The sequence below is a fragment of the Saccoglossus kowalevskii genome, chromosome 10, assembly GCF_978046115.1.
Source record: "Saccoglossus kowalevskii chromosome 10, keSacKowa6.1, whole genome shotgun sequence".
Taxonomy (NCBI): Eukaryota; Metazoa; Hemichordata; class Enteropneusta; family Harrimaniidae; genus Saccoglossus; species Saccoglossus kowalevskii.
The window spans coordinates 13,210,799-13,233,062 of NC_140650.1; the positions used below are offsets into that span (position 1 = coordinate 13,210,799).

Here is a 22,264-nt window from a genome sequence, read left to right on the forward strand (position 1 = left end):
TCGTTTCTTCGAAACCATGAAAATGGCTGGCTCAAGACACTGGAAATTTATTACACAAACGCAATGTTTGTTTTTGGTGACAAATGAAACCTTGTCACATGGCAATGCTTTGAACAACAATATTTCTGTTATTCAAAACACTACGTCATCAGGCATTCATTACTTGTATTCTTACTTCCATACACAACAGTGTCACCACACACATACATCCACGTACAATAAAGATTTCCTTATTTTATTATCGAAAAAACAATTTTGAACTTAGTTTATGTTAAACGTATACTATCTCATTTGCATCAAAGGATGTGCCACATTGTTACTAAACACTGCATTAAACAAACTTTAGAGATTATTACAGTAAATACTGTAACACCATGTATGTCACAGAGTTGTCTACTTCACTTTGTAGCATACCAAGTTCAGAGTTTTCCAAGAGCCCATTCTGTTCTGTAAATCAATTTCCATTGGTCAAATATGTCCAGTTGTTGTGGCCTTTGAGGAATGAGATCGCACATCTCCATGCATAGATATTGAGAGTTGTGTAGAAGTTGCATTAAAACCGCATTTACCGGTTCATCACATACAACATTAAGATATCGACCACAACATCATTAATTTAATAGCGAGACTAACTCCTACAAAACATGTTTTGAAATATTCGCTCTGAGCATGACAACTAATTAGAATAATTAACAGGTAATTGACACAGTTCCCATTGTGTAATAGTAAAACATAAACTCATAATAGATTTCTCCTTGTTTGGTGAAGTCAATGTAAAAGTACATAAGGTTGAGTGATAAATTGTGGTGTATTTTTAGCACTAAAAATGGCCGCCATTCATGCATCTTGAGGTAAAATAAATGTATATTCCAAGACGTATAAATGTAAAGCATTAACATGTTTGATACAGTCATGTCAGAAATACAGGTGCAGATGAATGTAAGCAAACTGGTGAATCTTTTAAGTTATTTTGTTGGTACTTTGTTTGAACAACCTAATTGCTTTCATATATCACACACAGATACGGTAACAACTTTTTCAATATTTTGTACACCTGCAGCTACCGTTAATGTTAAGTACGTTTGTGTATAATACCAGATCCTATGTTTTATGTGTGCTATTCGAAAATGTGAGTTGACCAATTAGTTTGGACTGTTTACACCCTCAGCGGCAGAAATGAGAATAAGTCGCATTTCATACATGTACAGTAAGACACTTTATCTACAAGACATACAACAAGAATATCACAAGAACACTGCCAACGAATAATACTTCGAACACAAAAATTTGGCTCGGCATTGCTTATGTGTAGTTAATTTTTGACCAAATTCAGATAATGTTCTAAAACTTGCAGGTCTGTATCAAATTTTTAAAAAATTATGCAAATTTATTCTGGTAAAGTTGGCAAAAGTTTACTTAGATATTTAATGGGTCAAACAATAGATTTTGTAATTATAATGAAACAAAGTCGTTCAAGTGCGAAAATAAAAATGTATCAACACAAACATATCTGCAAATATAAATATTTGTAATTATTATTTTTATAATACTGCACATTTTTTGACACAATTTCGTGAAATTTTCACCATATTGACAATTTTCAAATGACTATATAAACCAGTCATTCATAACTCATCTAAAAATCTGTTTTTCTACCAAGTAATATAATAAATAAAGCAGACAAAAACAATTACAATTCTAATATATTATTCAATTGGTGTGATTGAAAATACAGAACGAAAAATATATACACATAAATTCTGAAAGTTTTTAATTTGCTCCAACAGTAAAGTAATACTGGCATACATACTCTCAATAAAAAGTATAACCATCTACGATTAATCCCTCACACTTAACTACCTGTATTATTGTGGGACATTAAGCCTTTGCGCACCATTGCCATCATCTAAAAATTACTTTATACAGTCTGTTTTTGACAAACCTTTTGATCAAAAACTAAAAGCAATATCTGAAACAGTCTGTATGGCCTATAATGGTTATCCCACCATCAACAGAATGATTTTATAGTCTGCTCCTCTGTTCATGAAATGTTGATAAAAATTGACAAACCTTTTGGTCAAAAACTGAAATATCTGAAACAGTCTGTGTGGTCCAAATTGGTGAAAAAAGTTAGTGAAAATTTTGGCAAAATGTGAAAATATTTCCATTGAATTTTCGGCAGGAAAAATATCTGGCACTCAAAAGGGAAACATAATTGAAACAAGAATAATATAGTAAAACCTGAACAGTAAAGGAACTGAGAAAGTTCTCTTTAAGCACTTTACACATTTTTCAAAAGTTTCAAACAAAACATTTGGTCAAAAATTAACAAAGAATTCACAGATATTATATAGAGGAAAAGAAAGAGAAATTAAAGTGTTCAACAGGTTAAAGTGATTGGAAAAAAATATAATTTGTTGACAAAAATTTTTATGAAGGGTTACATGTTGAAGACATTCTTAGTTGTACAACAGCTGCAATACTGACTGCATGTACCAGTATAATAGTGGAAAGCTTGCTGGTGAATTGAATGGGTATGGCAACTTGTGTTGCTATATTCCCCAAATACAGAGAAGTATTATCATAGTAACATAGTTGTTCTTATTTTTCAAAATATTCACTTGAAAAACGTCGGTCTGTTGCTAGCTTAGAAAAAGTCTGTTGATCTGTTTGACCCCAAATAAAATAAATACTTTTCTAAATTATTAAGTTCAGACAATTCGATTGCTGCACAAAGTGTACCTGTCTATATCAGATAGTGAATCTTTTGTTTTGTCCTCGTCTTTCTGTTGCTCTGGTAACGTATTGAGAGATGGTATCGACGGTAATTCTTCTCGTCCAAAACTCTGTAAGCTAATTGAACTATTGGACTGCATTGATTCTTTGCAGTATAGTGACTCTACCGCACGTATCTCTGTCGACAAAGACTGCTGCGTGGGAGTGCCGCTAAAACTTTTACTTCGTCCGTGTTCAGGTTTCTTTTTCTCGGGTTCAGGTTCAGATCTTTTTACTTCATCAACATAGTCACATGCTTTACCAAACAGTACAATACTGTTCATTACTTTGAAAGTCGTCAGACTGTAAAAATTAACAACAATATATTATTTTTATCATATCAATTTCTGCAAAAACAAAATTTTTGATCGAAAGACCAGTAAAAAAAAGCATTTTTTATGAAAAGCTGTGCAATAGATTAATGGTCAAAACAATTATCTCTATATTAGTTGACTATTAATTGTAATACTGAACATAAATTGTATTTTCATCACCAGAAATGTTAACTTTTCATTAATTTCTATCAATTTTGATCAAAACAGTTCGCAATGAAAAATGGTGTTAATTTGGTCAGAAATCAACGAAAAATAATTATAAAAAAAACTTGTTCAAAGTGTTTAAAGAACCTGCTACAATAATCACTGAGTTGTTAAATGAGGTAAAATTTGTATCTCACAAAACAACATTTGTCATAAACTTGGCAAGTGTCTGAAACTGATCACATCCCCAAATGCGTTACTCAACAACTTTTTGTTGGGAATCCCAGAGAGAAACTTGATTGCCTCAAATCCACAACAGTTGTTAACGCATCTGCTGCTATTTTAGTTATTGTTCACTCATTTGTTTGCCTGCCTCAAACATCTTTTTGAATAATTAATCACATGATGTAATGCTTAGTGATGTCATCTGACTTCATGAATAATTAATCACATGATGTAATGCTTAGTGAGGTCATCTGACTTCATGAATAATCACATGGTGTAATGCTTAGTGATGTCATCTGACTTCATGAATAATTAATCACATGATGTAATGCTTAGTGATGTCATCTGACTTCATGAATAATTAATCACATGGTGTAATGCTTAGTGATGTCATCTGACTTCATGAATAATTAATCACATGATGTAATGCTTAGTGAGGTCATCAGACTTCATGAATAATTAATCACATGATGTAATGCTTAGTGATGTCATCTGACTTCATGAATAATTAATCACATGATGTAATGCTTAGTGATGTCATCTGACTTCATGAATAATTAATCACATGATGTAATGCTTAGTGATGTCATCTGACTCCATGAATAATTAATCTTATGATGTAATGCTTAGTGATGTCATCTGACTTTATGAATAATTAATCACATGATATAATGCTCAGTGATGTCATCTAATTTCATGAATAATTAATCACATGATGTAATGCTTAGTGATGTCATCTAATTTCATGAATAATTAATCACATATAATGCTCAGTGATGTCATCTAATTTCATGAATAATTAATCACATGATGTAATGCTTAGTGATGTCATCTAATTTCATGAATAATTAATCACATATAATGCTTAGTAATGTCATCTGACTTTATGAATAATTAATCACATGATGTAATGCTTAGTAATGTCATCTGACTTCATGAATAATTAATCAAATGATGTAATGCTTAGTGATGTCATCTGACTTTATGAATAATTAATCACATGATATAATGCTCAGTGATGTCATCTAATTTCATGAATAATTAATCACATGATGTAATGCTTAGTGATGTCATCTGACTTCATGAATAATTAATCACATGATGTAATGCTTAGTCATGTCATCTGACTTCATGAATAATTAATCACATGATGTAATGCTTAGTGAGGTCATCAGACTTCATGAATAATTAATCACATGATGTAATGCTTAGTGATGTCATCTGACTTCATGAATAATTAATCACATGATGTAATGCTTAGTGATGTCATCTGACTTCATGAATAATTAACCACATGATGTAATGCTTAGTGATGTCATTTGAAACATTAAAAGTTTGAGTAAAAACTCACCATAAATAGGACAACACCAAAATCACAACACCAAGTATATTTGGTGGTAGCTTCATTGATTGACTCACAGTACGATATACCTGTTGTAAAAAAAATCAGTCATCATACTGCATCTGTTTATCTGTTTTTTGTATGGGTACACACTACCTATCGTAAGATATCATACATTGTTTGTTAACATAATATTCAGAGGGACGGATTCAGGCATACGGCCACTCATGTCCGTGTGGTAGTCTGGTAGATTCACCAGAAAATACGAAAAACAGCAAGAATTCTGCAGAAATTGAATGCCATAACAAATATTTCAGTCCTGGGCAGTACTCAGTTTCAATCCCTGGATCCGCTGCTGATTCAAATGCATGATGTCCAATGCTTAAACCATCAGATGCCATAATTTTCACAGCAACATTTTTGTGTAACATTTTGCAGCGTTTTTTTATATTTCGAATAAGTGATTTTATTACCAAATATAAAGTCAGAGGTCTACTATTCGCTAAAATGATGCAGGTTAAATTTTATGATTGTTTTCATCTATGGTAACTGGTGTAAAGAATATATTAAATTAACGTACTAGACAACCAAGTGGAAGTGGAATAAATCCCATACGTCGAGCTACAAGATCTGAATGATCTGAAAACGCCTGAAAAAACAAGAAATAACATTTAAAAAAATACATTATGCTATCAAATATGATTTGAAATGTAGTTCATTTTAAAAAAAAGCATATTATTTGCATATTACAGTAAACATCACATTTTACACATACTGTACAAGAGCGAAATATTCACTGGGTTAAATTTCAGTGGATTTGATATTACAGGGATATTTGCTGCATTTTAAATTCAAATACAAACTATTATTAAATACAAATATTCACTGGGTTTTAATTTAACAGAATCATTGGTGGCCATCAGTGTAATAAGCAAAACTAAAATCTAGTGAAACAAGTCATTGTCAATGACACGTCCCCGTTCCGTTCATATTTGAGTGACATATACATTCAAAGCAGATCATGACCGAAATGCACCTGCATATGTACAACACATTGTGCTAAATCTGAACAAAATCCATCCATGCATGACTGAGATCCGGTTCTGGAATTGTGAAAATACGTGATTTTGATGCATTTTCGGCCTTAAAATGGCCATCATTCCACTATTGTTAAGCAGATCATGAAACAAATGCACATACATATTTGTGACATGATGTACCTTGTGTGTGTGAAGTTTGAACTCGATCAATCCAAGCATGTCTCAGATACGGATCCAGAACTGAATTCTTTAAAACAAAATGGCCGCCAGTCGGCCATTTCGAACCCGATCCAAAAAAAAAAAATGACGTGCATCAAGGTCCTATTATGTTTAATGTATGCACCAAATTTGAACAAAATCCGTCCATGCATAACTGAGATCCGGGTCCGGAATGGTGAAAATGTGCGATTTTGATGCATTTTCGGCCTTAAAATGGCCGCTATTCGGCTATCGTTAATCGGATCATGAAGAAAATGCATGTGCATATGTCCCATATAATGTGCGATGTATGAGTGAAGTTTGAACTTAATCGGTCCATGCATGTTCGAGATACAGGTGATCACGGACGGACGGACGCACGGACGCACACAGGGCAAAACATAAGTCCCCGTTTTCGGACTACGTCCGAACGGGGACTAATAAAAACTCATACAGTATGGTTGTTTATGGTAAAATCTAATAAGAACAAAATACTATTTTATTAATCTAATGTTACCATATACTCACATTTATCTGCCGACTACTGATCATATCCCGTGCGAGACTCACTCGATATTCCTGATAAACCTAAAGTGAGTTCAAAAAAGTAAATAAGAAGATATCAATTGCAGGCAAACATTTTATAAAAATAATTCTGTTTAAATGATTAAATAATATTTCACACAATCTCCAATAGAAAGTGTACGTCAACCAAAATTGCATTCACCATATGCTGAATAATTAGTGGATATTTCATGAGTGACCATGTGATATCAGATTTATTAAAGTTTAGTGATTTTAATAATGTTCCAAGTCTTTGACGAAAAACATATGAATCGACTCATTTAAAGAATCTGATATCACACAGTCACAACTTCAAGACCCTATTTATCTCATGTAGTTGTTTCACAGCTTTTTTGTCATCATAAATACATCGGAATAATAAACTTTGTGAGCGCATCAAAAGATTCTTAGCATGTTCGGTGTTGTATTAATCTCAACGTTCCTTGTAAAATAATTGTATAAAGGTTCTCAAATAATAGTGCAGTACCCAATATATATAAAGCCAAAAAAATACTCACCAGTTTTCAAAAAGGTGGGAAAACACTGAAACTTTTCACTTTTTTGATTTATACTAACAAAAATTGATTTACCTTTATCTAATTAACGGATCTTGGAGAGAATATTACATCTGGTTCTCATTATCGGCAGTACAAATGTCTTTATTCTCTCCACTTATTTCTATGTCTAATTTTTGTCTTATTTCAGTCAAATTTCACCCCATGATATTGCACTTGCTAGTTACACCAAAATTGAACTTGGTTGAAATTTTTTAGTGAATAATAAGATTTCCAAATTTGAAGATGATCAGATTAAAATTGTTTGTGTTATTGTAACTACAAAAGAAGACAATTTTAGGTAAAATTTAACCAATATTGTAAAAAATATAAATAAAACGCGTACAAAAAATAACTGGTTAATATATTATCCTCATATTGGTATACATCAACCTTCATCTATGATGATACAGCCATGGTAAAAATGACATTAATTTTAGTGGGTTTTTAATGATGAAATACGTTTTTATTGTGGTCTAGTATGGCAACCACTTTTAAAAAAATTGCTATTCTAAGCATAATATTTGAGTTTTTCTCAAAAAACAGAATTACCCCTGGCAGATGGATTTCTCAGATTTGTTCATTTTGTGATAATATTTTCAAAACTCTAATTTTCATGAATATTTTTGTAATTTTTTCATAAATAGTACCATATTTTCTTGTAAACAATTGCTTTAATATTTAACATGTAGACCTTAGTCAATATTGTTCATTTTCAAAGAACCTTAGTAAAATTTGTTCATTTTTGACAATACCTTCAATTTTCGAATTTTATCGAATTTTTGAAAAATGCTATTTTTGACTTCTTGAAAATGGCTACCCTACTAGCTTTGATATTTTATATGTAGAAACCTTGACAGATTTGTTCATTTTGTGACGATAAGTTATATTTTTTAATTTTAGTGAATATTCTTGTCATTTTGGGGAAAACCGTTACATGCCCATATAAATCCCGTTCAAATCACAGCTAGTTTTTTTTATATTGGCCAAAAGCGTTCTCATTGGAGGAAATAATTAACAAGAAAAAGATCGTGTTGCATGGCATGAGTTTCATTTTGAAGACAATCATCTCAATCAAAAGTTGGCCAGGGAAAATGTTGTTAGAATCTTAAACATATTTTATTGAGAGTTGCACAAAACATGGCCATGGACATGTAACATCTAGATTGTCATTGTTCTGGTGATCTAAATGTGTGGTTGATTGCCGAAGCCCTATCCAGCAGGAATTATTTGGCTATTACGATTGACACATTTTTTGTCAATAGTACAGAAAAATACAACTGCATATTTTAAATTTCTTTGACATAAAGAATTTACAAATGTATTTGAATGGACCTATTGTGTACTTTATTTGCAGTAACATTTAGTGTGACTGCATTATTATTACTGTCACTCGCACCTCAAATTGGTAAAGTGTGAGAAGCACACACTTTTCGCAGTTTGGCAGTTCTCAGCGGTATTGGTGATAATTTGTTCTGCCATGTAGGTAGATACATTTTGTCGCAAATTTTTGTTGGCCTTTGATAATTTTCACCACTTATCAGTTGGAACTTGGATTCTCGCCATTAAACAGTTTTTATTCACCACCACGTCAAAAAATATCAGTTATTGGAGAGGATATCAAGTGTAGATGAGCTGCGAGAAAGTGTCAGTTTCTCGCTCTAGTATAAATTTTTTTGCAATTCATACTTTTTAGTGTAGCAATACTCTATGAGCAATTTTCCTGTACATTATATTTTGCCCACCAAATCATGTACAACTATAAATTAATAGAAAATTAGTAGTATATTTATTATTCACAAAAAAGATTCCACAGCATTTTACAATTCTTGTCATTACATTGAATAGAATAGAATACTACGTTATTGATACCGTAAAGAAAATATTATGGACATCAATCAAGTTGAAAAAGTAAGTAAAAATATATAATATTGAATATATAAATACATATATTGAATTATATATATATATAATGAATGTTTTTTTTCATTTCCAACAAATGTACACACTTCCTGCTGCATCATCACCAGCCAAGGTTCGTTTATTCAGTCATCGCTTCAACTTTACACCAAACACTGAGCAAAATTAACTAAAATGGAAACAAAAAAGAAGTAGATTAGAACAATGTATTAAAACAGCTACAGTAAACAATACAACAATTAGATCCCAAACTGATTTTAAATTGGAGCTGAACATTGGAGCAAAAAAAATATCTCCTGATCAACTGTGATGTGTTCCAAATATAAAGAAATATTTTATTTCAGCTCAATTACTTCAATAAAGAGTTATTGTACATTATGTTGATATATTTTGATTAATATTTACAGCTACGGCTTTAATACCGTGGACGCTTTTGGTCCGATTGTCAACAAAACATCACCCGTCTCCATGGCAAGCGACCGGAAAAAGTTGGATATATCATGGAACTAGGGTTTATAGTTCCATGGATATATTAACCGAACCGATATAAAAACAAATTGTCACTTCCGGAAAGACCATGCAAAATAACGACCTAAATTGGAACCATTATGATTTAAGCCACAATATAATCATAAAACTCATATATGATTTTCGCTGCATTTGACAATAATAAACCATGGATAAACTTACCGAAAAGCCGTGTTTTCCCGATCGTTCATCGCCAGCATCGGTATAATCCGCCATTTTATTTGAATGTGTTTATGACCTGACTCTGACCGGTGACGTCATCAGTTAGCTAGCCAGAGAAGGTCTCGTTGAAATCTCGTTACATAGGCATTGGTTCAGAAGTATGTGGCGATAGTTAAAAAAATACCGAATCACAAGTACGTAACAAAAACATAAAAAACAATAAAATAAATATATAAAATAAAATATATATAACCATGGAGGTAGAAATTACCTCCATGATATAACTGAATGGCACTATACAGTCAGCGGTTTCTTTTGCGAGCAAGCTAGGGGGCACTAAACAAAATGGCTACTGTAAGTGCATAGAACTAATCTGAAGGTTAGTACAATATGAGGAAATTCTGACGATATTAACTCACAACAACCTTGAACTGTACAACCTCACTGTCACTGCCAAAGTATAGCATAGTAGTGAGTCAATGAGATGCCAGAATGTAAAGACTGGAGGAGATTCACGTAGGTAAACACGACGAAAACAGTGAGAATAGGACTCGGAAGTGGCAGAGTAATTTACACCGACTACAACATGGATACTGACTACTATATGTGTGACATATGCGGCAAGTGTTTCACCGAGACTGCAACCCTGGATCAACATATGGAAACGCATGAAAACAAGAAACAACACCAATGTAAAATATGTGATCTGCGTTTTCCTTTTTCAAAAAACCTAAAAGAACACATGAGAGTCCACACAATAGAGAACTACTCTGCTCTGAGTGGATTGAATTCAGCAACTCCGAAAATTCAAGTGAAAGAAGACGGTCTCAAATGCAATAAATGTGATAAATGTTTTACTGCCAAACACTATCTAACACAGCATGCGAGAATACATTGTCGCCAGAGTTCATACACTTGTCCAGTCTGTGATAAAACATTTAACGCCCTATATGACCTGAACAGACACGAGAACACGCACAGTGGAGAGAAACTATATCAGTGTGAGGTATGCAGTGAATATTTTTCCAGAAGATGCTTTTTACGAGAACACGTAAGAATACACACAGGCGAGAAACCGTATGAATGCAAAATATGCAGTATGCGTTTCACAGCAACAAGCGGCCTGTCCCAGCACAAGAGAATACACACTGGTGAAAGGCCATATCAATGTAACATATGTGGTAAATGTTTCGCACAGCAGAGCACGCTGTCCATGCACACCAGAGCTCATTCAAATGAGCAACACAAATGCAATAAATGTGAGAAAAGTTTCACTCGCAAATCCAACCTAAAATATCACATGATGAAAAAACATCTGAATTCTGGTGACAATATTAACGTGTATCAATGCAAGATATGTAACATGAGTTTTCACTACCAAAGCAGTTTAAAAGAACACACAAAGACGTTAACAGGAGAGATACCATGCCAGTGGAAAGTATGCAATAAATTTATGAAAGCAACAATCACTAGAAAACAAACACCATCCAAACTTTATACTTGTTCTCAATATGCAATTGAAAAAATAGTGGAACACGTAAGTGACATAGGATTACAAGTATTCCGTGTTAAATATTTTCAGTATAAATATTCAAAAACTGTTAAATAAAAATTTTTTAATATTCCATACAAAGATAGTTTTTGTTTTTACATTTGTAGATTGACTACCCAAGACTGACTTGACAAAGTATGATCTTCTATACTACATGTGATGTATACTGGATGCGAGATATCTGGGTCACATCTAGCGTAACCTTTGTATCTTGATATGACGCATCACGGATGCAAAGATTTTCAGTAATGTACCTAGTTATGCTCATTCCCTGGTGACCCAATAAAAAATTGTACAACTTGTAAACAGAGAATTTCAAAAACATCTTTTATCACTTTTAATTGGAGTTTTCTTTTAAAAGTTGCATTTCTTGGATGCTTAACTTACATAACAATTTCTTCTAAAAAAAGTATAATTACAGATAGATTCTTGTCTCTATGTTTGTTAACCTGGGTTTTTCTTTTCGTTTGAATTCCAACAAGTGTATTTTCATTTAAATGTTCCTATAAGTTAGTGTTCATGTCCATTAAATTGTATCTTGAAAGTTATCTACATATTTTCTTCATTTTTTGTTGGGGGATCTGGTTTTGTTTTTTCTCTTAGCATGTACAATTCTGTTTTTTGTATTGTTTTCACATACTGTTTTAAAAACATGAAAATCTGGTTTGATTTTTTCACACCGAGATATAATACCGGTATATGTCATTTTCCTAGCAGTACAAGAAAATTGTGAGACATGAGAGTGATTCATCTCCAAATATAATCTGCCAGTCTTTGAGTCTGTGCAGTAAATCTATTTTCCCTCCCCACAGCATTAAAAGACTTCCCCAAAACATCTCTACACGTGACATTTGTAAAACAGGTATATCATTGGTTCCTCTTCTGATTCACAGAATGTACATTGTGCACTCTCCACTCCTGATGGTTTCATTTTGAATAATTTTACATTGTGGTTATAACGTTATGTCGGATCTTAAACTGAAATTCTCTTAGCTTTGTATCTATAGTTGCTATCAGTGGTAGTCTGTAAAAAGATTCCCAACAGTCTATGTCGATATTAAATTGGTGCATAAAGTAAATTTCAAATCAAGGGTTGATAAACTGGTTTTCAATTATTTTTTGAGTTAAATTTCTAGTCATACAATCTTCCAGTCTGACTTCTTCCTTACCAAAAGTAAGAAAACTTTCCGTCTGTTCTGCATCGTACTCTAGACCCATCCCGTTCTCTGGTATAACACTCATTAGCCCAAACCATTTTAACAAAGAAGACTGTGGAACCCCCTTTCATGTACCACATTACATTTAATTTTGTGACCATCTCTATAGCTCCACATAAACAAAACCTGACCATGCTGTTAGCATACATCTTAAAAATCTAGTTATTTGTAGATTCAGTGAATTCACCTTGAAATTATATTTTAAAAGCACATTTTATCAAAAACATCTTATGGAATATATAATTTGATGAAATGAAAATAAGTATAAAACAAATTAAATCAGGTGTCATAACACTCAAGTTCCAAGAATCTTCTCATCAATAACCTAAACATTTTGTTGTGTCATTTGGCCGTGTCATCAATAACAAACTCGCGACTAAAACCATTTTGTTGCATTTCCCATAGTTCTGTGATGCAATTTTAAAATCCTAAAATATTATGTATTTTAGCCGATTTGCATATCAACAATGGAAATGCCAATGTAACAGGTGCAACAAAATATACTTATGTAAACAAAAAACCTATGTAATAAAAATGTTAACTTACATCAGCAGGTATTTCATTAAACTTTGTGATGAATGCATGTTTCACCCAATCTACACAGACTTCAGCCACTAGTACAGTCAGGACATCAGGCATCAGTTCCCATAAATGATCTACAATCAAACATGTAATTGGATTGCACCACCCTCATGAGTTTAGCCAGGTAATGTATGACTCAAAATATCATTAAGCATTTAAATGAAAAATATTGCTCCTGAGCCAATTAGCCAAAAAAATGTTGTTTCCTTTCTTCTTTCCAAGAAAAATTTTAAAATGATGCAGTGGTTTAAATTAGTATTTAATACATGACAACATTTAACATATCTTAAATATTGCTTTATGCACATACAAAACATCCTATGAAACAAAACAAAAAATATTTCTCCCATTCAACCAAATGTGGCACACTTTATCGATACACAGAATTTCCAAAAAAATGTGTGAGGTGCTGTTTTCCATTTGAGACACGCGACGATGAGAAGTTATTTGAAACACTGTAAAAATCACAACCACATGAAACTAAATTGCTCACTCCGATTGTAAAATTGATCTCGTGTTCATAATTCAATGTGTGAAAATTAAGAATGATCAATCAAGGGTAGTCTGTGTCCTCATCCATGAAGACAATAAAAATAATAATACGTAATTTATAAAGCGCCAGTATCTAAAACAAGGTGATGTTCAATAGCTGTACATAGATGACTACCGGTAGTTGTTAAAGGCTTTCCTAAAAAGTTGCGTCTTAAGTTGAGTCTTGAAACTGTTCAATGTTGGTGACTTGCGTAGTTCAAGTGAGAAAGAACGTTTGCCGAATGATTCTGATTTATATCTTGGTTCATGTAAGAGTTACTTATTTGTTGGACGAAGTTCGCGATGTGAAGATCTAAAGTGAATTAAGTCTGATATATAACAAGGTGACAATGTGTTTAATAGATACATATTTTTTGAAAATACAGAGAAATACTGAAGACTCACCAAAATTCCAATTGAATTCAGTCATATTTCTTAATGTAACAATAAATAATAGCACACAGTAATGGTATCTTTCTCTCACATCTACAAACAATTTTTTAAAAAATTACAAATTAAATTTGGTTACAAAAAATAACACAATAACATTTTTAAATGTGAAAGGTTCACTGAATTTAATACAGTGGTCCCCCGCAAAGTCAGGATCCAACTAAAAACTTATCAGGGATCATGAGGGGCCTTGTGAAATGTGCATGGGGGTTCATGCATTGAAAATAGATAAAAAGGTACATTTCATCGACAACTGCTTGCATTATTTGAATTTAATGACAAAATTGCCATTTGTGATTTATAATTTGTACTCCTAGAAAGTACCAGGATGTGCAACTTTTTAGGGGTCAACTTCTACATGAGGGAAAATGAACAAAAGTTGAGCTAAACCCACATAAAAGCGTATAATGGATACAATTACGATCATTTTCCAGCAGGTAAGCCGTCTTTCCCTTCATCTACATATAGAGCAAGGTATAACTTCAAAATTTTGTGAAAATACACATATACATTGTATCAAAACACAAGACTATCTTATCGTCATGACATACTTACCGCTGCAAGACATCTGGTACAAATTATTCTTTCCAAACTTTTTAAAAACACTACCTTTTAATTCAACAAACTAGAAAACCAGAAGAAAAAGTAACTCTTTATTTGAATCAGTAAAATGGTAGCTAATATTTATAAATGAATAAATATTTAGTTATTATTATTCATAATCGTCATAATCATAAAAGTGCACAATAATCTCTTTGTAATGTCACTAGAGGGCGTCCTAAATGGGTTTGCTAAAAGAGATTACGGTAAGAATTAAAAATATAAATTCTACTTACATTGTTTGACATCATGATGGTTAATAGAGCTTTATTGTGAGAATTAAATGCTACATTTAGCGTAGTAGCTTGAAATAAAACTAGAATGGCATGAAAAACTGAAAATATAGTTAAGAATATAACCAAGTATAGAAAACAAGTCATGATATTATGCAGTCCCCATACATTTTTATTGTAAGGTTATCTTGGAGTGAAAGCACACATACGTCTTATGATAGATATTTACTAAGAAGTAAATGAAATGGTACATTGGCTAGCATGCCCACAATGCACAAGGAAATCAACTGTTCACACAGTAGTATAAATCTGAGTACAGTATTAGGTTCCTGTGACTGGTTCCCACATGCACTTGCAAATAGAATCTAAGACAAGAAACTCAGGAGAGACAGCTTTGAATTCAAAATTCGGAAATGTCACCTGGCACAAAAATATTTAAAACATTAAAATATTGAAAATGATACAGTCCCAGTTAAATTTTTTAAAGTTCTCTTTGTGCTCGTCATATTAAAGCGGAGGGGTTGTCGCAAGTGTATCCATGAAATCTGAGTCCCAGGTGGCGTATATAACAAATTGTTTATTTACATCAAAACACGTGTTCCGTGTAGTAGTAATATGGTCAAAAATAAAAACAGCCGTTATTCTGCCATCTTTGATCTGATTATGAAACAAACTGACATGTATGATGTATGTGCCAAATACGAATGAAAATGGTACATAAATTGTGGAAATATAGTAGTAAGGCCAAAAAGTCAGATGGCTGTCAATCGGCCATTTATCAGATTTTGAAACAAATTGTCATGTATCCTAACATGTATAAAGTATGTGCCAAATTTGAATGAAAACTGACAGAGCACGTCCAAGATACCGCATATAAAAAACAAAACAAGATGCCTGCAAGTCGGCCATCTTTGATCCAATTGAGAAAGAAATGGTCATGTATCATAACAAGTATAATATATGTACCAAGTTTGAATGAATACTGACAAAGCATGTTTCAAAAAACAAGATGGCTGCCAGTCAGCCATTTTGAATCGAATCACTAAACCACTGTATGTGCATATGTTTCACATAAAGTACTAGGCACATGCAAAGAATGAACGGAATCGGTCCAAGGGATTCTGAGATATGACTCCGGATGGACGCACAGACCGCCGGACGGAGACCGAATTATAAGTCCCCGTTTTCGGACTTATTAAAAAAATGAGGCAGTTCAATCTCAGACAAATCTTTGGTAATGTACAAGGTTTGAATAAAATCTGTCCATGGAGGCCCAAGATCATTTAAACACAACAATGGCTCTCAGTCGGCCATCTTGAATTAGGTTGTGTACATGTATAATTTACATGGTCAGTTGAATGTAATCAGTAAAATCATGTTAGAGATACAAAATGGTCGCCAGTCGTTACCAAGGCATGTCGATCGCTGTGAGAAAGTTAAAAAGGATACATACATAAATGATGGCGAGCAGAAGATGTGGAACAAGACCAAAATGATGTCTTTTTTTATGTCTTGGCTCTGTGGCAGTCCAAAATAAGGAATCTAAAATATCTTGACCAAATGAAGAAAATAATCTATCCGCAACCTGAAGAAATAAAAATTAACTCTATGAGTCAGGAGGTCATAAGTTTACTGAAGTACGGTACGTGAAAAAGGGAGTTACAGCGACTTTCATAAAAATTACTCTTTGCTAACCTTTTGAACACTATGTTCCTACAGCAAAAATGTGTATTTTGGGCCAAATGGACATAATTTCCTATTGGCTAAAGATCTTAATCAAAATTATGAAAAAAATTTTTGATATTATTTTACAAGTATTGACAAGGGTTTACTATTGTGCTCAAATCGTTAACCTAGGATGTACCATACCTGTATCTGTGTGATAATAAAATAACAAAATAATTCAACAAAACCTTGTTATATTACATGGGGTTTTATATACCTTTAATAAATGAAGTTTCATTCAAATCCAAATAAGACACTGGATTGTCGAGGTAGGCTTCTCCCTCCATTCTGCTGATGTGTACTCACGCATCAATTAAATATGCGTTTCTTACAATGTGTAATTGCCGTTTGAGTTCCAATACTGAGATTTACATTATAAATAATTTATAACATACATGGTATTGTCACCTTTATTTTCACCTGAAGTTTATTCTCACTTAAGGGGTAAATTAGCAAAAATAATTTCAAGCTTAAAGAGGCAGTGGTGGTCCCACAGTGAATGTTCAAATTCACACACGTTGTATACATTGCTATGGGTCCCATAGAAATCATAATGCAGAGCAGCAACAACAACCGCCATTTACCCTTTTCACCACCAGTTCTTTCTTTTCATCACAATTTCACGAAATAGTCCCGTTTACAGTCAACACTTTCCTAAAGAAAATTGGGACAAAAATAGCCAAATGTGTTCAGTGAAAACTGAAAATTGACTCAAATGTTGTCTGCTAGCTGCATAATTAGGGTTCATTTCCAGAAATATTTTTGAATGTAAAAAAAGCGCAGAGAAATTTGGGTGAGAAAAAGTTAAAAAATATATTGTAATCCACGATACTCACCTCTAGCATATTGTATATGATATATAATTTGATAACTGCTTGTCCTCTCACGATATGATATAACATAGAAAAATCTAATAAACACATTAGATAACTACATACTACCATTATAAACATCTTTAATATGTCACAGATCTGGGAAGGTTCTAATATACGCCCTCTAGTGTTGAAAGACAGAAAAGAAATCACACTTGTACAATTTAATATTATAAAAACGATTTATGAAATGTGACAAAACCAAAGTATCAGAATCAATTTTATATCCTATCCTAAAATAAAAAAATTAAATTAATTAATTAACAAATTTAACATTGTTTTTAAAGTCTTACAATAATTATTTTTAAAAGAAATACACAAAATATTATATCCAGACATTGACGTATATAGCCACGTGGTGTGGTTTATTAAAACGTCTTACCCGCTTCGAGCTTGACATGGTCTTGTAAGTAAACCGAACAAAGCTAACAGCACCCTCAGTGGCAAGAATGTAAATACAAAAAGAAAGGCATCCATACAAAGAAAGAATCCATATATCATCAACTGAAAGAAAAGAGATGCATTGTCTAATACTACAAGTAAATTAGGAATGGTCTTCCTCCCCCAAACAAAATTATGCAAATGGTTTTTTGTGATTTTTACGTGTGTGTGATCACTCTCAGTCGTGTTTCACATATTTGATGCGAGACCTTGTAGCTTTTGCTACATTGTTGAATTTAACCAAAGTATATTTCACTAAAATGTTCATGCTGTGTATTTTCGTATGTTTTCATAATAATGATAAGTGCAAAATTGAAGTTGAGCAAAACCAAACGAATCAAAGATAGCTTAGAATGAACTTCTTTGTGAGGAGGCCTATAAAATATGAATTCAAAATTTAAGATTCTCATTTCAAACAAGAAACTTGGCAACTAATTTTTGTCTGCTACTTGAGATGCACAATGCAGATTATAAAAATTAATATGCTCAAATTTCAATCCAAAACTACTGTAAAAGGGGTAATTATTCACTGGGTTTTAATTTAGCTTATTTCGCTGACTGGAAAAATGCGCTAAATTAAAACACAGTGAATATGTAAAATTTAGCATAAAACACATTATCTAAATGACGAAACCGTGAATTTAAAACCCACTGAATATGCCTGAAATGGTAAATCAGTGAAATTTAAACCCAGTGAAAATTAGTCATTTTACAGTATTCAGGTCTTTAGTATTGTTCCCAGGCACTTGTATAGTCTTATGTAAATGCAATAATTAGCTTTTGTGATTTAGATAGAAAATTGGGTAATTATTATGCAAATTAAAAAAATATTGTGCATACATTATAACCCAAGACTAATTAGGTCTGTGTATTGTTCTAAGGCACATATGTACCAAGTTTCATTATAATGTGATTAATTCCTAAAATAAAGCACGAAATCCGAAAAGTAAATTATTATGCAAATTTGGTTATTATTGAGGATGTATTCAAACCCAAAACTAATTAGATCATTGCATCGTCTTAGAGTATTTATGTACTGAGATTCATTGAAATACGGAAAGCTGAAAACAGACTTATTATTATGCAAATCAGGTAGTTAATATGCACATATATTAATGTAAAACTAATAAGGTCTGTGCAATGCCACAGACCATATATGTACCAAGTTTCATTGAAATGTGATTAAAACTTGTGATATCAATGAAAAGACCGAAAAATTATGAAATATTGTCCCAGAACATCTATGTACCAAGTTTCATCAAAATCCAATGAGTGGTTCTTCAGATATCAGTGGAACAGTCATGGAGCAGCTAAAAATGATCATGCAAACTAATCAGGTCTGCACATTGTCCCACAGCATTTATGCACGAAGTTTTATTAAAAACCAACATATGGTTCTTGAAATATCAGTGGAACACATGCATACACATCTTACCATCGTTGTAATGACACACATTAGATTAACATTTAATATAATTATGCATTATGTTTGGATTAAAACACAGCACTATATAGGGTTGCGTTTAATTGGAGTTTAATTAATTAAACTCAATTACAATGCAATTCAAAATACAATTGCATTTTAATTCAAGTTTAATTAAATAAAAGTTGAATATCCTGTGACTTGTATACCATACCTTCCCCCTCTACTAAACCTAAGCTTCGCAAACTTGACATTTAAATATTAATATAAATTATGAAATAAGTGAGGGTCATCATTTGGTAGGTGTAAAGTTAAATGAATATTGTCACAACGTTGACACCACAAAAGCATTTAATAATTAAAATATTATTTATTTTAACTATAGAACTCCTTTGAAATTTAGGTATGCACATGCTTAAATATGGTTTATGTAATATGATATCGACAAATATCTAACACCATGTCGTTTGATGATTACAAACCTTTTCCATTTCCTTGGGGATGTTTAAAAATGCATAAAGTCTTTCTCGTTTTTGGGCATACTTTGCTTCGTCATGTTCAAGAAAGTAACCTCTGGTCAGTTCAGCTGATATATACTTGAAAAGTGGTAGACCTGAAAGATGTACAATAATATGCAGTGAAGTATACAACAGATAAAATAATGGCTACCCAACATTTTTCAAGGAAAACATATAAAAGCCAAAGTAAGCAATCTTTGCATTAATCATGATGGCATTACCAGTAACTGTTTATTATTTAAAAAAAATGTATTTGACAGGAGACAACTCTAGACATCAAATGTCACTATTGTCTGTTGAGTATGACGTTAAGTGCAATTTGCCACAAAAACCAGCAATGCAAATGCAAAACTTCTGTATGGTATGCCCAAAGTTGCATCTGTTAGTGTATGAATTTGAGACAGTGCATTTGGCCTTTAGTCATGCATCCATGTCAGAGCGAGTGATTGTCGACTGTGCACTCAAACATTGCCTTGGATCCTGTACAGTAAAATCAGGTGGATCCGCAGCAAAAGAGATAACACTGCTTTGGACCAAACAGATGAACCAGATACAAATTAAAAATGACCAGAAACTTTAATTATACCTGTTAAAACTTAATTTAAATTAAATTCTCATGCATGGGGTATGAAAAATAGGTTATTGCTGATGTATGCATATGTATTGAGTGAATTCTTTTTTAGACGTCCATCCTATTTTACTATAGCAGGATTTATGGTGGTGTTTGAGTGAGCAGCCGACAACCAAATGTATTACAATACAAATGTACCACCCAGTCTGACAATTCTGTGTTGGATCATGGAACTACCAACCGTTTGTAGTTCCATGGTTGAATCCATATTCGAACACCTGGCCATGTTTTTAGATTTCCTGGACGGGGGATTATGAATCCATCTGTCTGCAATAACGTGCATATCGGTACTAATATTGTTATCGCTGTCACGTGCTGACTGGAAACCCAAATAAATGGTATTATTTATTATTAATTTTTACAAATTTGTTATCGTTATTTCTAAAATTAATAATGATTAGTACAAGTCGACTTAGTTAGCTTTTCACCACTTAAATAACTGTATGCAAACATACACATTATGTATACAGACCTTCTTCATGGGGTGTGTACATGTGTATATGTGCTTGTGCAATGCTGTGCTGTGAAGTGGTCCGCCGCGAACAAAGTTTACTCACTTGGATTATTTTTGTTTGAGCTCTCTTCCGTCTTTCCAGGCTCGGGTACTTCCTCTGGCCCGTCTGCACTCGGAATATTCGCCTGCAGCTGCTCCATCTGGAAATTTGTTGTTTGTTTTCGATGAACACATTTATTTCCTTCAAACACGTCATCCGCCATGATGTTAAAATAAACACCAAGTTAGGGGGTCACCATAGTACAGCTGGTTTTGCGGTCACTTGAGGTCAAACTTTACTGTGACAAAGATCCGTGTTGTTTGGCTTGTTTGCAGGATAATAACGCCCTGATTATGTTTTATGAAAACTGTCCTCAAAATAGCGAAGTTTTGCATAATTGTTAGTTTTTCAAATGATAAGTGTCTACTACATAACACTACTTATCATTAACGTCACTACTTATTTATTGGTAGGATTTGAATTTATTTTTGCGTTTATTATTCTGTAATTGATGTTGGTATCTTTAAATACTTACGGCGTATAAATTCATAACGATATATATTTTTCATTGTTGACTAACACCAGTGAAATAATAAAAGAAATAGTAATATAAATAGTAATATAAATAGTAATAGTAATATAAATAGTAATATAAATAGTAATATAAATAGTAATATAAATAGTAATAGTAATATAAATAGTAATATAAATAGTAATAGTAATATAAATAGTAATAGAAATAGTAATAGAAATAGTAATAGAAATAGAAATAGCAATAGTAACGATTGTCTTAAGAACTAAGAACTAAAACGGTAACAAAACATGGCTGAAATGTTTACTGCTAAAACAGGATTGTGTACCTGTATATATATAGTATTCACGGTTAGAAACCTTTTGTGAGCATGTGCGACATTTGTGTTGATAAACATTGATTTTCCCACAATCCAATGCGCTCTTCCAATGAATTCATGAGTACGAGTTTTGACCTGGGCGCGACTTGCACTAATTATCGCCGATGACTAATTCGATACCTTCAAATCACATAACAAAATGAACTGATTAAAGCTTGGAAACCTCTAAGTTTATATTTGTTGCGCAACAGTCAAAGCCACCATCTTTCTTTATACTAGTATGAGACCCATATCTCGCGCATGCGTGGCGCGACGACACCCGCCCTTTAACAAAATTATGCAAGTCAGCAAAATCCG

General features: G+C 32.7%; 1 protein-coding gene across 1 annotated transcript; it reads right to left on the minus strand.

Annotated features, from left to right (window-relative positions):
• Positions 1–596: 596 nt before the first annotated feature.
• LOC100371362 (transmembrane anterior posterior transformation protein 1 homolog) lies at positions 597–21,311 on the minus strand. Its single transcript, XM_006816353.3, has 13 exons — positions 21,120–21,311; positions 19,896–20,026; positions 17,932–18,053; positions 17,514–17,673; positions 16,402–16,537; positions 14,956–15,053; positions 14,675–14,744; positions 14,075–14,155; positions 13,103–13,212; positions 6,588–6,647; positions 5,402–5,470; positions 4,831–4,910; positions 597–3,078 (listed from the first exon to the last, which is right to left on the minus strand). Exons 1-13 carry the CDS (start codon positions 21,277–21,279, stop codon positions 2,712–2,714), a joined length of 1,644 nt encoding a protein of 547 aa, XP_006816416.3. The 5' UTR covers positions 21,280–21,311; the 3' UTR covers positions 597–2,711.
• Between the last annotated feature and the right edge of the window lie 953 nt (positions 21,312–22,264).

What these genes read in the sequence shown, in the direction of transcription:
- LOC100371362 (XM_006816353.3), bottom strand. Translation starts at nt 21,279, where the DNA reads ATGGCGGATGACGTGTTTGAAGGAAATAAATGTGTTCATCGAAAACAA. An exon ending in TGAATTCAATTGGAATTTTG is followed by an intron (nt 13,213 to 14,074) that starts GTGAGTCTTCAG and finishes GTTTGATTGTAG; the next exon opens with ATCATTTATGGGAACTGATG. An exon ending in TTAATGAAATACCTGCTGAT is followed by an intron (nt 6,648 to 13,102) that starts GTAAGTTAACAT and finishes AACTCACTTTAG; the next exon opens with GTTTATCAGGAATATCGAGT.